Raw genomic sequence first — 18,477 nt, 5'->3', positions numbered from 1 at the left:
TCATCTGAGCTTTTATATGTATTGCAGATTATTGTAAAACAATCATAAGTAAGGGGGAATTCATTTGGGGATTTTTATATTTATTTATTTATTTATGGTACCACTGATCACAGAACACAGTTTCAGGCATCAAACAAACATTCATAGAATTTCATTAGTAACTTTCTGTGTGGCCAGTTTTAGAGACATGAATCTTTTCAGACTATGGTTCCTATCACCACTACTATGAAAAATTCTGACTCAGCAAGCATTTCCAGAATGGTACGTGTGCAGTATAATACTTTTATAACACTGGGAACTTTCTTTACAATCCACAGTACCTGTTTATTTATTTATTTATTTAAAACTTTGTTTTTATTTATTATTTATTTTGGGGGTTATTTAAAAGTCTAAGAATGCAAATGCATTGTTTCAAAAGGTGGGTTTAAAGGTTTTTTAATATATTAATACAAAGCATCAAATTTCTAATACTTTTGTAATTAAGTATAGACATTGTCAACACTTTTACATCATCAGGTCCTTTACAGTGTGTATATAAATGGGCCAAAGATACTCATTACATTGTCATACATTCAAGTTACCCAGGTCTCATAACGTTACTGTATATTTTTACCAGCAATGGTAAGTACCCTTATGTTGGATTCCTCTTTTTCCCTGTGATGTTTGTGACGGTTTGCAGGTGTTTTTCTTGGTTTTCTGGAGATAAAGTCTACAGAAGATGGGGCCAAACTGGAGAAGCACAAGATGCTGTGGTGAAAAGAGCTCAGAAGGACTTTGAGCCCAGTCAGCCTCTTGCATGTGTGTAATATCCTGCCTCCATATGGCCATCAGTGGTAATACAAGTAAATGAGACTTCCACAATTCATCTGCCTTCATTTAAAAAACTAATTCTTTATTTTTCTCAAATGTGTTTTGATCTGCTTTAAGGTGAGTCAGTAAAGTCTCAGTTAACTGCTATGAGTAATGTATATGCACGTTGCAAAACACACAACTTGAGATATTCCCTGTATGACAAGAATACAAGAAGTTGATTTCTTCATTACACAGCATAATTCATCCTTGAATTAACACAGAATTTATTTATTTGGATATAATCAGCTAAATTTGATGTAACGATTGAGGTTTATTTTTTTAAACTATATAGTGGTATATAAAATCATTTAAAAACAGTTCTACTGGGTAGTGTCCAGCATTTTATCCAACTATAGAAAATATCAATTAACTTGATTTCACATAAATCCCCAGCTACATTTTATTATTTGGAGATTTAACAATTAAGAAGAATGCATGAGTTTAGCTTGCTGCTCTTAGTGACTCTCTGCAGGTAACAGTTTCTCCACTGGCACACAGAGCTCTTCCACATGGAGGAACTGTTACACCCAGCGAGCACGAGGACCACCAGGATCTGCATTTTCCGAGTTTCATTAAATTTGTCTGAAAAGAAATCAGATGAAATCACATACTTCAGAATTACTTCTTGTAATGATTTATACAAAAATCCATCAATGTGAAAATTATGATTTCTACACTTAAACAGAAGGTCATTTATTACTGTGCTTCTTTTTCTTTTCATAATGTTACTTGATCTTTGGTTTTAAGTGATAGTCAGCACACCCTCTAAACTGTTGAGGACTTTGAGTTAACGTGAACTTTACCCATTTTTCCTCCTCCCTTCCTTGAAAACAACAATAAAGCAATTACAGCTTTGGACACTTTGACCCCAGTCACAGGCTGAATCATAATTGGCACCCTGCTCCCTACATAGTGCACTACATAGGTCATGAATTTATAGTTTCTAATCCCAAACAGAGTAATAAACGTTGAAGTGCAAGCCCTCGAAAATGTATGCATGTAATTGCCTTACTCTTTCACTTGTAATTGCAATACTTTTGATTAGAAGCCATTATCTCATGACCTACATAGTGCACTACAAAGGGAGTAAATAGCTTCCTGAGTTTCAGGCAAAGTGAGCCTCAGTGTAACTAAATATTATACCTTAGAATTATGTTCAGGAAACTAAATCTTGATTCATTTAATGGACACTAATACAAAATAAATCATTGGTGAACCTCTATAACACTTCTGCAATTGTATTGTTTAAATAAAACTGATTCAGTTACTGGGGCATAGATTTAAACAATTATAGTAATATGTGCTTCAGCTAATACTGGCAGTGTCCAATAAAGATAATTATATTTAAACATATTAATACATATCAAATGTAACTAACACACAATTTATTGGTTGAAAATAGGTAGTTGCCTTTAAAAATATATATAAACAAACAGTAAAATGAAGAGTATTACCTCTGTGTTATACCTGACAGGCGGTTTGAGAAGAGTAGATCAGCGCTATGCCACTGTAGTGAGTTCTTTGCAGTCTGGTCAAACTACCTGTGGCTGGTCGTTTATTACGCTTCTGTTCAATAAGTAACACACCCTCCCACAGTGTATCCAGAATATACATCTACTTGTGTTGGGTGCAATTTATTACTTGTGGTAAGAAAAAATGTGATCCTTGGCCTTGTAGACAGTCATGTGACCTCTCAATGCTCCACCCACAAATGCATGTGAAATGCTTGTATAACTGGGCAGGATAAAGTTGCTTTCATAGCAATGGCTGATAGGTTGGACAAGCTTTAGGAAATACAAAATCTCATGCAGCCTAATGAGAAATTGTAGCCACAACACAGTTTCAGATAGACTAATATAGATTTTTACAATGTATACCATTGTTGTCTGAAGGAAGCAAGGTATCTCCTTTTTCCTGAATTTAATTTTTCATTTAAACAAATTTGCTGAGCAATAAAATGCTCCAGAATTACTTGGAGTAGCATTTCCTTACATTAATGTGCATTCATAGATAAGAATGTTTTGTCTTCTCTTGTAAAGTTATCCATTTTGAGAGACAGGCATTTGTTTGAACAACGAAGATAGATGTCTGAAAGGTTATAACTGCAAGGAGGAGCTGTTAAGAGTAAAATTATTTAATCTTGTACTCATACTAGCATGGTGATTAATCTCTCATCATTTACATAGATACAATGCATGCAATGCATGCATCTGATTTAGTCATAGATAATGCCACAATTCCTCAGTCAGAAATTCCACTAGGCTTGGAGTGCAAAGGTAAAGCACATGCTTCTTTTGAGATGTTCCTAGTCTCCCTATATCTTTTCAAACGGTTACTAATGTAACATAATTAAACAGGTCAACAGGCTTGGAATATACTGCCTTATATTGTTATCAACTAACAGATGCTGGTTTTTATATACCTTTGTGGTTAGAGAAGAGAGAGAGAGAGAGAGAGAGAGAGAGAGAGAGAGAGAGAGAGAGAGAGAAAGAGAGAGAGAGTGAGAGAGAGAGAGAGAGAGAGAAAGAGAGAGAGAGAGAGAGAGAGAAAGAGAGAGAGAGAGAGAGAGAGAGAGAGAAAGAGAGAGAGAGAGAGAAAGAGAGAGAGAGAGCGGGAAAGAGTACTTATGTGCTTACAGGGCCAGCTTTTAGACAGTTGAACAACACTAGCAGTACTTTGTGGGAAGGGGTTATTTTGACTCAAATGCAATATAATTTCTTTCAGTTAAAGCGACCTTTACCCACTTTTTATTCTGCTCTTCCTTGAACACAACAATAAAACAATTACAAGTTTAGACACTTTGACCCCTGGCAAAGTCAGCATCCACATATTCAACTACTGGTCCAGTATGAAGTCAAATAACTAATACTTGATTAATTTCATAAATGCTTAATTTACAATAATACAATAACAAAATGCAAAATTTTATACTTATATAACAACTATAATTATTTATGTTATATGCAACAGTTAAGCAGGTTTTACTCACATACTAGTAATGTTTTGGAATTCAAATATCTGATACAAATTGAGAATAATGAAATGTATCAATATATACAGATATGTTTAAAATTATATTTACATTAAATTTGATCTTTCCATACATTCTGCTCTATATAACTGTGGTTATACTGTAAAAAATACATGAAGACTATGGAAAATGACTAGAACCGGGGAAAATGTATATAAACAGATCAAAAGAAAATAAAGGAGAAACATCAAACCTTACATATTTAAGTTTATGCTCTATGTTCCTTATGGCATGAAATGAAACAAATAATTTTAAATCTTAGCTAGTAATGTGTAAAAGAATTGGGACAAACCTATCTCATGGCCCCCTACTCTATATGTTGTGCATTATGTAAGTCATAAATTACAGAAACCGCTCACTCACAGTTCAACAATCAGGACATTATTTATTTGGGCGTATAAACCATAGATTCGTGGCCTAAGTAAATAGTGTACTATGCAGGGATCATAGTGTCGATTGGGATTGAGCCACAAATGTGCTTCAATTTGTTTACCTTGTTTTTCTAGAATTGTCCAGCTGTAGCCACCGTAGAGGAGTGTGGACTGGAGACAGTGGAGCCCTGATTTGTAAGTGTATGTTATGATCATCATTGATAAAGGTATCTTTAAAATGAGCCAGAGAGTTTTATTACATACAGTACCCATGTGGTCCGCGCCTATACATTTTTATCTTTCTCTCATGCAGAATTTCATAAATATAAATTATGGTTACGTTAAAACCACCTAGCTGTTAGCCGAAGTCCATGTTGACAGCGCAGAATCTATGGGGCTGAAGTTGGCTTCTTTATCGAAATTTCCAGTCCTCCTTAAATGCTGCAGCATATACACTACAATGCTGACATCCCATAGTGCTTTTGCTGCAGCATTTAAGGTGGAACACAAGGTTCATATAAGAAGTCAAGTTCAGCGTCTTACAGAATGTACGCTTAATGTAAACCTAAAGAGCTGCTACTGTTTTGCTTCTTTTCAATTACTTGGTGACAGATTGGCCAGAAAAAAGGATATTCTTCAACACATTTTCCCTCAAGCCTCCTTCAACATTAACGTTAGCTTTTTGGTTAGCCGCCTAGCAAGGCAAAAATGTGTATATTGCTGGCTCGATCTAATATAATTAGCTACATTTTATTTGCTAGTTATAAAACCTAAGAATAATGGTAAATGATTAAATAGCACGAAGATTAAACAGTTGCGATACAAATAAAAATGATATTTAGCAGGTGCCAGAATCTCTACCCAAGTTCAGAGATCTTTATTCAAAGTAACGACACGCGGTTTGTGGGATCATGCGTAAAAACAAGCACGGCTGAGCCTTTCTGCTTTGAAACTGCAGCATTCCAAACGGGCAGACTCAGACCCCCAGCGTTTCTTACATAATAAACCTAACAAACCAATCACGTCAGCTTCAGGCCAGTGGTGGAGGAGTAGATGGAGAAAGAGGCAGGGACTAACTGCATAGATCTGCATGTATGGAATGAATGAGAATGTGTTACACTTTTAAGGCAATAGTGGATATTATTTTTAGAAATATGACGTTCTGATGAACAGAGATTGTAGATATTTAGTCAATGATTAGAGGGTACTTCATGTCATTTGCATGCCTTTATTCACTTTCAAGAAATGTCACCATCAGGGCTCAGTACATATGACTGCATTTTCTTAAAAAATATTTTCAGCACCATGGCAGAGTGCACGACATTAGAAAGCCTGTTGGAGATGGGCTTTGACAGGAACAGAGCGTAAGTAATATTTTTATGTTTCAGCAGAAATTATCACAGGTGTCTGGTTTGTGAAACTCTGAACAAAATGCTGTTTGTTAAATAAGAAATAATTGCCACATTTCTGCATCGACCAAACAAATTTTCTGACATATTAATGATTTGTTATTTTATGAACCTAGCCCCAGCCCTTAAAGACATTGCAAATCTGTAATATACATTTTTTAATGTAGCTGGATTATTTACTTGTTGAAGGAGCCCACATCTTTTAATTTTGGGACTGCTTTCAAACTTTTTTTTATATGCCCTTTCTCCTAACTGTATTTTTTCTGAATAATCATGACCAAATACACTGATATGTTTATTCCCCAAAGGGAGAAAGCTGTTGCACATACTGGCAACCAAGGCATAGAGAGAGCTATGGACTGGTAAGTCCAGTTATTTGACTGAAAGTAAGTGCCAGTAACATTGCAGGCAAGTTTGGTTTAGTTCTTACTGATTTCATTTACAGGCTAATGGAACATGAGAATGATCCAGACATAGATGAACCCTATGTTCCACCAGCAGGGAATGTTCTAGACTCATCAGAGCAACAGAGCCCATCCCTGCCTGCTACAGAGCCCACTGAATGTATGACCTTTTCCCCTTGTTCTAAAGCGTTTCATTGTTGTTAGGGGTTTTTGCTGTTAGTTTGGTTCAGTGACTTTATACCAAGTTTGGTTTTGCATTAAATGGTGCTTTAATGTCCTGCCTTTTTCTGTTTCATGCCATTTTATGTTTTTGTTGTGTCTTTTAAAGAAAAATTAGGTAGTATTTTACAATAAAAATATAGCTTTAAAATCATTGTGATTCTTCTCAGAGCTGTAACAGGAAGAACTGAGCCTTTTTCGTTGCTACTCCAGGCTCAGCAATGCAGAAACTGCACTATGTAACTTTTGGAGGAGGATAGGAACATCCTGTAATTGATTTCAGGACAGTGCTGTAAATGTGAATTACACTCCAGCTATTGGGGGAGCCCAGAAATAAAAATATAAAATCTTACCTAGTGTTCCTTTAAAAGGAATGTTGACTAAAAGTTAGTTTGGAAAGTCACATTAGTGAAATAAAAATTTTGAAAAACGGCTTAATTTCTGTAATTTTTGTAAAACTACATTACAAAGTATTCTGTTGTTGGTTTTTTTTTTCTTTCATTTTACATGAAAACCAGCTGGTGATAACGAGATGGTAGAAGAAGATAGCAGACGACCAATGACAGAAGAGGAAAGGAAAGAACAAGTTAAGAGGTTTGTATTACAGCTACATTGAGTAGGGCTGAATGTTAACATGTTTTGTTCATTTAAATGAGATAAGAATAAATTTTCCCTTTGACTCCAGACTTGAAGAGTTGATGAGGGTGAAACAGGAGGAGAGGAGAGAGAGGGAACGGCAGGAGGAGGTGGACAGGGAAAAGCAGAGAAGGAAACAAGGCCAGGAGCTACAGCAGATCCGACAAAAGCTGCAGGAGGATGAAATGAAGAAGCTGGCCGATGACCGTAGGAAAGAGAAAATGGAGGACAGACTGGCTAAGTAATACAAGCACTATAGGACATAGTCACAAAAACCTGTAATTTTCCATTTACATTTTCCATTACATTAATATTTATCTCTTCTCATATACTTATTGTTATTTTTCAGGCAGCGGGTCAAAGAAAAGATTGCTCGTGACAGAGAAGAGAGGGCACGCAAGGTATTTGCTTATGGATAGTTTTTTCTCTGCTTTGTGTTCTTACTCTTAAGATGAAAATTGTTTTCAACCACTATTTTCCATGTCTTTTCCTAGTTTGGAGGGGGATCCTCAGGTACATCCCTGTCATCTCCTACTTCTGAAACCACTTCACAGTCTCCACCTGAGAACCAGGGTCCTCCCCCTGCCAAGAAAGACTATGATGAATGTCGGATACAGGTAATGCCCCTCAACTGTCAACATTTTTAGCATTTCTTTTTTTTCTTTCTTTCAAGAATGTCAGTATTTTGTTACTAGAAATCTCCTACCTTTCAACATGCGGTATTTTATTTGTAAAACACACCAATAACTAAATAACAAGAAATGTCATGTGTGTGGTACATAGAACTTGTATTCTGCAGTGACTCACCCTGTGACTAAGTTTAGAAGAGAAATCTGAATTTAGTTGCATTAATTACTGTTATAGTCTGTCAGTTTATGGACTGCCATCTTTTTTAATATTACGGACTTCAGTTTGAATAAATGGTATTTGTAAAATCGGATGAGAAGTAAGAGTCTAGAGTGTTGTTTGTGTACAGTCACCATTGGTTTTCTAAGCTAATTGAATGGTGCATTATAATAATCAGGCTAAGAATATATTTAAAAGAATTGTCATCTTGGATTTGTAGCATTGTACCTCTCTATTCATACTAGGTGCGTCTCTTGGATGGCTCCGCACTGACAGCAGTTTTTAAAGCACAGGAGCCTCTGGCAGCAGTGAGAGTATATGTGCAAATGAATAGCTCAGAGAGTCAGGACTTCACTCTTCTCTCTCCTTACCCCCGGCGCGTCTACACAGACCTCGATATGGAAAAGCCTTTGAGTGAACTAGGTAAGAATAATTATATTTGCTTTACTGAAGCCTTGTTGGTACCCTTATATAGTAGATATGCAACAATACACTGACAAAGTATCTGTATACATTTAGGATAAATATATTTGTCAGGGCGGCACGGTGGCGCAGCAGGTAGTGTCGCAGTCACACAGCTCCAGGGGCCTGGAGGTTGTGGGTTCGATTCCTGCTCCGAGTGACTGTCTGTGAGAAGTTGGTGTGTTCTCCCTGTGTCGGCGTGGGTTTCCTCCGGGTGCTCCGGTTTCCTCCCACAGTCCAAAAACACACATTGCAGGTGGATTGGCGACTCGAAAGTGTCCGTAGGTGTGAGTGAATGTGAGTGTGTGTGTTGCCCTGTGAAGGACTGGCGTCCCCTCCAGGGTGTATTCCCGCCTTGCGCCCAATGATTCCAGGTAGGCTCTGGACCCCCCGCGACCCTAAATTGGATAAGCGGTTACAGATAATGGATGGATGGATATTTGTCAGATTTGGCCATAGATAGCCTACATGTACATGTCAATTTAATATGAACGGTTCTAGAGTCTGCTAAAGTTCAGTCCATTAACACTTGCAGGCTTTTGCTAAATTAATGACTTTTTAAATTAATGATTATCCTTTTTTTTTTTTTTTTAGGTTTGGTGCCTTCAGCTGTCCTTGTGGTTACGAAGAAGTGAAGAAGGGCTAGAGTATCCTCGTTCTTCCATCAGCAGACCATGAAGTGGATTAATCACTGGACTGATTTGATTCAATTGATCAATATCAAATTATATGGTATCTTTAAAGTAAAATCAGTAACACTGACAGCAAAAAAGTGAACTGAATACAAGAAACTGAAGGAGATCACTGTTTCTCATCTTCATTTTCACACTGCATACTTTTTTTTTTAATTTTATTTTTTTTATATGTTTGGAATAAACTTATCTGGCCTTTGGCTGTTATCGATAAATAAAAAGGCACTAAACCATATTTGGAACAAAAATATTTTCACATAATTTATTACTTATGTCCTTGGTGCTGTACATTAAAGCAGACATACATCTTTATTCAGAAAACAGAAGAAAATGAATAATTAAAATAAAAAATATTTGCTATAAAATTATAGAACACCTTATAGATACACCTGAAATTGAGTCTGATGTGCATAAATGCATGGCATGTCTATTAGAAATGAAAACATAATCCAAGTTCAAAATCTGTAAGGCCAAGACTGTAAGATTTTCTGTGATGGCTAATTACGAAAATTCATATTTAGTCCAAGTAAAATCAGGGCTGGGAGGCACGGTGGCACAATAGACGAGAGTCTGTGAGGAGCATGTTCACTCCATGTCCCTGTGGGTTTCCTCTGGGTGCTCTAGTTTCCTCCCACGATCCAAAAACACACATTGGTAGTTAGATTGGCTACTCAAAAGTCTCTACAAGTGTGAATGTGAGAGTGTGTCGCCCTGTGAAGGACTGGTGCCCCCTCCAGGGTGTGTTCCCGCCTTGCACACAGTTATTCCAGGTAGGCTCCTGACCCACCGCAACCCTGAACTGGATAAGTGGTTACACACAGTAAATGAATGAATGAAAAAATCAGCACCAGAGAAACAGGCATTTAGAAGTTTACACTGTTAAATGCCAAAGCATTTGCAGTAAACAATAACTGTAATATTGGTGAATCAGCTCAGTGAAATGTATAATATGAGGGACTTGACTAAAAAATGTATGACTGTACTCATATCCTTTTTAAATACTAATGGGTCTTTACTGTGTACATGGTATACAATGTCCACCGTTACTCTAAAAAGGTAATGCTACAATTTAGATTATTTCAATCATAGGTGAGGTATACCAAAAATCTTCATTGCACAAAGTTGACTGTGAAATGGCAGAGCAAGGGTCACATTGTACCGTTCTCTACTAGTTAAGATGATCTTAGCGCTAAGATGCATTTGGGAAGCTGGGCCATGGACGGTCAGTAATCTCTAAGGTCATTTAATCATATCCCTTCACAAAAATTATTCTCCTAGATATTCAATAAGCCAGTTTTCAGTTCGTTGTGGTTACATCATCAAGTAAAAATGGTAACGGCATATTAGTATATGAACAGATTAAGATTGGATAAACTGAAGAGAATAGCCACTTTAAAAAAGCATGGTAAAAAAATTACTATATGAAAACATCACCGTGACCAGTGCAATTCCAAATTAGTACCTTTTAAATAATACCAGTTTAAAGTAAAAAAGTTTTGTGCACATTTAGTGCCCCCTGTGGGCAAATTATAAATTAATTAGAGCGGGTTTATGTTTGGAATAGTAGTTTAAAATGTAAGGCTCAAAAATGTATAAAATAGTCATAATACAAAATACAGAGACAATATTTAAACCACTTAGCTGGTGGGCATCTAAAAGAAGAATTTAAAAAGCACAAAAAAAGAGTTTAGGGCCAGGGCAGTCATTAATGTGTGACCCAGATTTGAAAAGAGTCATTCTTCAAAGCACTGATGTGAGCTGACCTGTGAGTGAGAAAGTGCACCTTGCACTTTATATGCACCACTTACTAGTCAACAAGTCCTAGTCTAGGTCTGACTATACCAACATCCTGAGTGGCCTGTGCATTAAAAATAAACTCTGCAGCAGTACCAGATGCCTTCAGCGCTGGTTAATGATTCTCTGCTCTAACTGGGAGGGTAATATTGACTGTACTGGTTCCATGGGTTGGGGTAACCTGCATAGCCCCCATATTGCTGTTGCTGAAAAAAGACAAATGAAAATCTTACATTATTGTAATACAGAATAAAGTAATCCACCCACTGCAATGAATTATATATATATATATATATATATATATATATATTAGATATATATATATCAATATTAAAATCTACTTACCTGATACCAGTTACTATAGCCTCCATACCCACTCATGTCTCCACTCATGACCGGGGGCGGTGGTGTTGTCATAGGCATGGGGGGCATAGGAGGGACACCTTGAACAGGAGCTGCCACAGCAGAGCCATCATCCATTTTACTCATTTTCTCAGGGTCATCATTATTATCACTAGAACAACAAAAACAGTCCTTACACTAAAACAACAGCAAATTTTTGTTGATTATTATGTAGTAAAAAGCAGACCAGGACAGTTTGTTGATTTCAGGTTTTTGAATTGGGAAATTAAGCAAATGTTTGATTTTGTCCATCTAATATTTAGCTCAGGAATATTGTTTATTTGCTGTTTCTCAAATGATGTAATTTTAGGGTGAACTGAAACTAATTTCCATTGTGAAGTGAGTGTGTTATTCCTCCTACCCATTCTCTGCTTCTCGCTTTTTCCCACCAAGCTCATTCAATAATTTCTGGTGTTCTTCATAGATACTCAAAACACTGAGGAGGAGAAAATGTCATGAACTAAATTACAGTGCTCACTGATTCTGCAATTAAAAAAAAACATTTTAGATCAGGATATGGCATTGTATTAAATAATCTATTTTGACTGACCTTTGTACTGAAGTCCCAAAGTCCTCAGCGAACTCTAGGCCTCGTTGGGAAAAAAGTATTTTGGTCTTTGGTGAGAGAGGTGCAGCCAAAGCTTTGCTCACACACTGCTGTACTCCTCCTCCATTGACCCGCAAATCCCCCGATACCTCCAGCTCCAGTAGATTCAGATAGAGCTTACTGTTCTCCTGGACAGACACAGTGTTGAAAAGTACAACAGGGTGAATCTGATTAAAATTAGTGCAGATGTGAATGGAAATGATTAGGCTACATTACATTATCAGGCTTAAGTGTCTCAAACCGGATTTGTTTTTGCCTTAAATGTGGCAGAAATGTAGATATAGATCAGACACATATCCGATTCATGGGGACGTGACATGAATATGAACTGTCTGATAGGATTTCCTATTGCCTGTACACATGTGCTATATGTGCTGTCATAAACCAGCACCAGCAGTGCAGTAAAACAACAATGAAAGTTGTGAACCATCAAGATAACCAAATCTGATGTGAGCCAAAAATTGATAAGTAATGCCTGTAATGTGAATGTAGTTTTGGTGAGTTGAGATATTACTACACATCAAACAAAAACATTAGATAGAAAACTAAACTAGTAACCTTGTTCTGAAGCATTCATACCCAATACATGACTTAAATTTCTCGGAAAAACACGAGACAAACAAGAAATAAGTAAAGTAAATGTCAAACCAACAAATAAAATCTGACAGTTCATGAGATGGAATTTCCATTTTAAATTCCTTACTGGACTAAGCTCAATGGCTTCCTGTAGTACAGCACGGGCCCTAGAAGGGTTTTTGCCTAGTTTAAGAAGGAAGCGGGCCAGTTTAATGGAGAAGAAAGCATGAAGATTAGGTTTGTCTTTGTTTTGCTCTAAAGCTTCCCTCAGCAACGACTCTGCCTTGTCCAGATGCCCCACTCTTCTCTCTAGTCCTGCTCGCCGTAGGCGTACCACAGCCAGCCCAGGCATAACCTGCTCTAGAGACTCTAGAATTCGCTGGGCTTCAGAGAAATTACCTACAATAAAAAAGAATGAAATGTGGTAAAACGATTCATGAAATATTTTAAGTTTGTCAAACTCTTGCCAATGTGTTTGTAACAAATGCTTAATTCTCAGCTTATTAACAATGCCTCTCTGTAATGAACTTTTGGGATGAAAGTGTTGCCTGAAGGGTGTGTGCAATCATCCACAAGTTTGTAAAAACACTTGCGCCATCATCTAAAACCACATTTACATGTGATTGAGCAAAAAATAAATCCTTCTTTTCAAAATAAACATCATGACTTTAGCTGACATTTTGGCTAAACAAAAACCAATAAAGCCTAATTCTGATTGTAACCTGTAAACTAACACATTTCTAAGGACTTGCAGGGTGCTAGACAAGTCTTAAGCTGGTAACTGGTAAAGATGATTTTGTTCATTTTACCTACAACAGTTATTACTCACCATGTCTCTCCTCAAAATTTGACCATTGAAAGTGGAAACTGTGCTTGTACTGCAGGTGAATTTCACAAGCCCTCCGATACACACAACGTGTTTCTTCCAAACTACGTGGCTCAAGGTAATGCACATACTACAAAACACACACACACACACACAGAGATAAATATGGCGCTACAACTGAGACTCAATAAACTATTTAACTGCTAAACCTCTCCTTTCCTACCTTATCCCAAAACTCTTCATATAGTGCACAGGCAATGAGGCAGCGCTCAAACAGGATCAGCACCCTCTTGTGCCCAGCGACACCTTCCACAGGTGTCCCTTCATGGAGCTCTTGTGCTGTCTGAGCCTCAGCCATCTCCCAGTCCAGATAACTATGCCAGGCTTTGAGCTGGGTCCTGTCCAAGGGCTTCACATGGAAGTATGGCCTTTTAATCTGCGACAGAAAGAGAATATGGTTAAAATGTGTGTATGTATACAGTGGCAAAAAGCTTCAATATGATGGTACAAAAACACTTTTTTACACAGTGATAATAAGTAACACTGAACATCAGTAACAATCCAACATGTAATCATGTAATCAATATGTAAAACTATTTTTAATTAAGAACTTAAAACTGTAATCTGTAATCATACAGTTTCTAATAAATAAACTGTATGAAACTGTTTAAATACCAGTTTTTTCCAACTGAGTACAAGTATGTGTATTTTTGTGCTTGCCGATAACGATACTTGCTTAGAATTAAACAAGAATGAGCATTGCGTAAGAGTGTAGTTATTAATTAAAGCATATTTGTTTAATTAAAAACTTTATTGTTCTTTTTTTTTTTTATTTTGCATTTTCCCACATTACACCACCAATAATTTGAATTTCCCTCTGTGATCAATAAAGTATCTATCTAATATTTATTAAATTTGCGAGTGAAGAAAATAATTTTCTTTGAGAAAAACCACAAGGCAACAAAAAGTGCTCTTGCAAACAGAAAAAAATTTCCTCCCACCTTGTTCGAGGACAGTAAAGACAGTACCCCAAACTCACTCTCCCTGTGTGCGAAAGAAAGTTTCTGCGCTTGTGTTCTAACTGGGGGTCACCATACCAGACAAAATATACCCCAAAAGTCAGTGAACAGGAGACTATAAAATATTTAATATATATATTTAATACCTTCACAGAAGCACTTGAATTAAACGTATTATAGTCTTGCTTACATTCTCATGCCTTTGTGGTCGCCTATGTTAATTTACCGTAAGTAATAATAGCAGCATAATAGTAGGATTATACGTGCCTCATAGTGTGGCTGTGTTAACCAGAAATTAAGGTTTATTGAACTTGTGAAATAATTCCTGATTGCAGACATTTTGAGTTGTCTGCTCATTAGCGCAGCAACGTGCACTAGACACAGGGTATTGGATTTGGGAGTCTTGTTTGCGATTACGAGTACAAGTAAATAAACATGGTACCGATACCAGTATCTGTATTCATACATCTATATATCCATATAGTTTATATACATGTCATTTCAGGCCATAAGACTGGATTGGATTTCAGCAAATGTATGCAGACATTAAATCAATATCAATACAACATCTCTAGGGACATGATAATTCGATGTGAACTCTCACCCCATCTTCATAGTTCCATCTCTTCCTGACTTCACACTCATTCAGCTGGTATGCTACTTCTCTGCTTGCCAGAAGCAGCTCTTGCATCTTCTGCACTGCCTCTTCCTACACAGTAAAATATGAATGTCTATTACAATATATTATCTCACAATGCAGTTATTAATGTGGTCTTACACAATAACAAACACATACCATTGAAGAGTATGTGTAGACACTACTCTCAGGTAATGTAATACTGTCTTATTAGAGCCAACTGCAAGTTATTTACCGAGGTTTTGGCACTGTCATCAGTGTCCTCCTCCCCAGGTGGTCTTTCTTCTTCTTCACCAGCTGTAATATCTGAGCCTTCTTTTTTTGCCTGGTTCTGAATGTTCTTGTACTCAGCCTGGAGTTTTGTGTACTCTTCAGGACTTAACACATCATGAAGTGCATGTGAGGTTAAATGACTCTTCAGCCTGAGAGAACAGAGACAAAAATCGATCTCATATTATCCATGACAGTCTCAGTCACTGCATTTATTTTCTTAAGGACTGTGAAAGCAAAACACAAATTGTGATATTTTGGAGATCTGAATTTTGTGCTGAATTGCATGTGTTTGACAGTTTACCAATAAGGCTTTGGGTGATAAATTCAGCTGCATCTATATATGAAGGAGGGAAAAAAAGATCACAAGATATGATAGTGAGAAGAAGTATCAGCAAATTCTCACAAATCTGTAGACGGGTTTGCAATCTTATGTGTGTGTAAAACTGAACAGCTGTGCCACCAACCCCCTTAGACCCTAAGTTCAAAATGCTTTGTGCATACTTCTCATAGTGGGTGCTGTAGAGCTGAGTGGGCACTTTCATAGCTCTGTCATAGATTGAAGTCATGGCATTCAGATTTCCCTGTTCTTTCTCCCATTCAGCATAGAGGTCCCACATACGGTCTGAATGCCAATCCCAGCCTGCTGAATTCAAAGCCTCCTCAAATGTACTGGGGAAGAGAGGGGTGATGAGGTGTTTGAAAAATATATTTTCACTCACCAATAAATTGCTGCTACTACACAGAGTCTAAACAATCTGACATGCATTCCTACATTCATTATATTTTATTTCATTTTAATTTCAATTGGAAGCTCCAATCTTGCAGAAATAAAGTAGGTAAAATGTATGTTACCTTCGAATGCGTTGTATTGACTCTGGTAAATTCATGTTGAGTGTCCCAAGTAAGAGATTGATGTAATGTATCCACAAATCCACACTGAGTGGTATAACTTTTAGTCCTTTAACACACACCTACAAAATTGAACCAATAGTTAATATATATTGCAAATTTTTAAATGTAGTGATGGGCTGATGCCCATTTTTCACTGATCTAATTCAGATAAACAACCGCTAAATCAGATAGATTTTTGAAAACGTCAATGAGATGGAGTGAAATGTTTTAAAAAACATCAATTTTCAGTGAGAGCCACCACACAGACAACGACAACATTTTTTCTCACAGACTTTAGTTTCAATGGCTTCATGGTAAGATGTGGAATGGAATCTGAATCATTGACGTGTCTCTTTACTTTAGGTTTAAGCTGATTCTGGAATATGGATCAGGTTTTGGATAGCCTCTGTCTGTCTGATATCCAATGAGTGAATGAGGTCAACATTTGACACAACACAGGTTTGGATCTGACCAATTGGTATATAAATGTACACATATATTGATGCTGATGGGCACTGTGCTGCAACAGGTAGTGTCGCTGTCACATAGCTCCTGGGAACTGGGGTTGTGTGTTCGATCCCCGTTCCAGGAGAATGTCTATGAGGAGTATTGCACAGTTTCCTCTCACAGTCCAAAAGTAAAACACACACTGGCAACTCAAAAGTTGTCTAGGTGTGAATGTGTGGTTCCCTGTGATGGACTGACACCTTGTCCAGGGTGTGTCCCTGCCTTGAGCCCAGTGATTCCAGGTAGGCTCCAGACCCACTACGTCCCTGAACTTGATAAGCGGTTGCTGACAATGAAATAACTGTGATTATATACATTTTTTCTAAACTATATCAGGTACATCTTGAAGCAAGCTAATCCTAACCATTAAGTGTGTTAAATTATTCAGTCTTTCAAACACTTTACAACATTCCATACTTCCTCAGCTTTGCTGTTGTGGCCTGCTCGCCTCTCCAAGTCAGCAAACTTCTTCCAGTAGCCATAGCATAGTGGGTATCTGGCCAAGAATGCATTCAGGGCCTGTCTAGATGCAGCTATATGACCCTGCAACAATGTTTATGAAAAGGTTGTAAATCTGGGGTAGAATATAGTTTCGTTAAACATTGTGGTGCAGTGTTAATTTCACAAACTCCACTGTGTCACGATTAATGATCCTTACCTCTTGTTCACAGTACTGCAATAAATCTGTCCAGCCATTGAAATCCTGGGGGTTGTTGCTCACCACTTTCCACAGTCTATCAAAATCTACTGGAAAATCACCCTCCTCCTCTTCACATTCTACTGGATGGCCACCATAGGTGGCCGATAGGTCTGCCATTCCAGTTCTGCCTCCACCTTTGTCCTCTAAAGCCCCTAAATCTGCCTGGGTAAGGTCAGCAACCTCAGGGGCTTCAAACTCTGAAATATGGAAATTGTAAATATACAAACAACCGCATTAACACATAAAAGTCTATTCACAAGTCACTTATTACTTCTATACAAATTATATGTGCAAATATAATTATATGTGCAGTATAATTAAATGCTCCCACCCAGTGGAACCATACCCAATTCTACTCAATTGTAGAAGCAAACAAATGCTTTGTAGGAATGAAAATCTGCCAGCATCCTTTTATTATATATATTTTTTTCACGACCAAATATCAACTAACATGTTTTCTAATATTTTAAATGTTAGCTATGTTACCATGGCGAAATAGCCAGTTTGAAAATAAAAGTTTTCATTGGGCCCTATTTTACATCAACCTGTGCGTATATTAAAACAAAGCAATTCATATCAAGCCACACTGATTTTTTTTCCAGTGTAAGACTTTACACAGAAACTATGAAATCCCTTGAATCTATCACTGTCCACTAATTATAACACCCGCCTGTTACCTTTGGACAGGCAGAATTATAAAGAATTTGGCTCGTTCAGCTTTGACACGTCTACGTACGCAAATTAAACTGGTTCTACAGAAAATGACGAATTGGAAAATCTTTTTCGAATTTCCAGTGCCACCTTAAATAGGGCAGCATTTGCACCAGTTAAGGTGGAACGGAACATTCAAACAGGATTGGAGATGGCGTAGAGCCGGAAGACTAATATTCGCCGGAAAGACCCGAATTATTTCTACATACACCACAAACTAGACAAGCGACATACAACAAAATATGCACTTTATCGAACAGAGGTGCAGTAAACTAAAACTGTAAGAAAATATTTATCTGTTAAACCTGAAGCGTGTGTAAAGTGTCCGTTGTCGCTGAATTCTTCTGCACCGCCTGCCGCCATAATTAGATAACAAATGACGTCAGATAACGTTCGACAGAATTACGTCGGAACAGAAAGGATGCGTCTCAAACGGATCCTGCTTCCTACACAGTGCACTACATGTCAATTCTAACTTCTACACAAATTATGTATCAGTCAAATACAATAAAATGACCTCATCGTAGTTTATAAGATGCACTTACCACATGAGTAAAATATGTATTCCCACAATTACAGACTGTTTTCCATATATTTAAAAGAAAAAAAAAA

The 18,477-nt window shown here is 37.2% G+C and overlaps 2 protein-coding genes across 2 annotated transcripts; one reads left to right on the top strand and one right to left on the bottom strand.

Moving 5' to 3' along the window:
* The first annotated feature begins 4,373 nt into the window (after positions 1-4,373).
* ubxn1 (UBX domain protein 1) lies at positions 4,374-9,164 on the top strand. The gene is made up of 10 exons (XM_066649173.1): positions 4,374-4,449; positions 5,556-5,618; positions 5,972-6,025; positions 6,109-6,227; positions 6,805-6,880; positions 6,972-7,163; positions 7,272-7,323; positions 7,417-7,539; positions 8,014-8,191; positions 8,825-9,164. The coding sequence occupies exons 2-10, from the start codon at positions 5,560-5,562 to the stop codon at positions 8,863-8,865; spliced, it is 894 nt and encodes a 297-aa protein (XP_066505270.1). The 5' UTR covers positions 4,374-4,449; positions 5,556-5,559; the 3' UTR covers positions 8,866-9,164.
* Positions 9,165-9,344: 180 nt separating this feature from the next.
* Positions 9,345-18,237, bottom strand: si:ch211-114c17.1 (pre-mRNA-processing factor 39). Its single transcript, XM_066649172.1, has 14 exons — positions 18,171-18,237; positions 17,113-17,351; positions 16,872-16,997; positions 15,909-16,027; positions 15,558-15,725; positions 15,019-15,205; positions 14,751-14,855; positions 13,351-13,563; positions 13,131-13,257; positions 12,429-12,700; positions 11,669-11,853; positions 11,480-11,554; positions 11,062-11,230; positions 9,345-10,922 (listed from the first exon to the last, which is right to left on the bottom strand). Exons 1-14 carry the CDS (start codon positions 18,226-18,228, stop codon positions 10,848-10,850), a joined length of 2,118 nt encoding a protein of 705 aa, XP_066505269.1. The 5' UTR covers positions 18,229-18,237; the 3' UTR covers positions 9,345-10,847.
* Positions 18,238-18,477: the final 240 nt, after the last annotated feature.

This window comes from Hoplias malabaricus, chromosome 17 (assembly GCF_029633855.1).
Source record: "Hoplias malabaricus isolate fHopMal1 chromosome 17, fHopMal1.hap1, whole genome shotgun sequence".
Lineage (NCBI taxonomy): Eukaryota > Metazoa > Chordata > Actinopteri > Characiformes > Erythrinidae > Hoplias > Hoplias malabaricus.
Note: the sequence above shows the minus strand (reverse complement) of the source record. Positions and strands in the feature narration are given on the sequence as shown.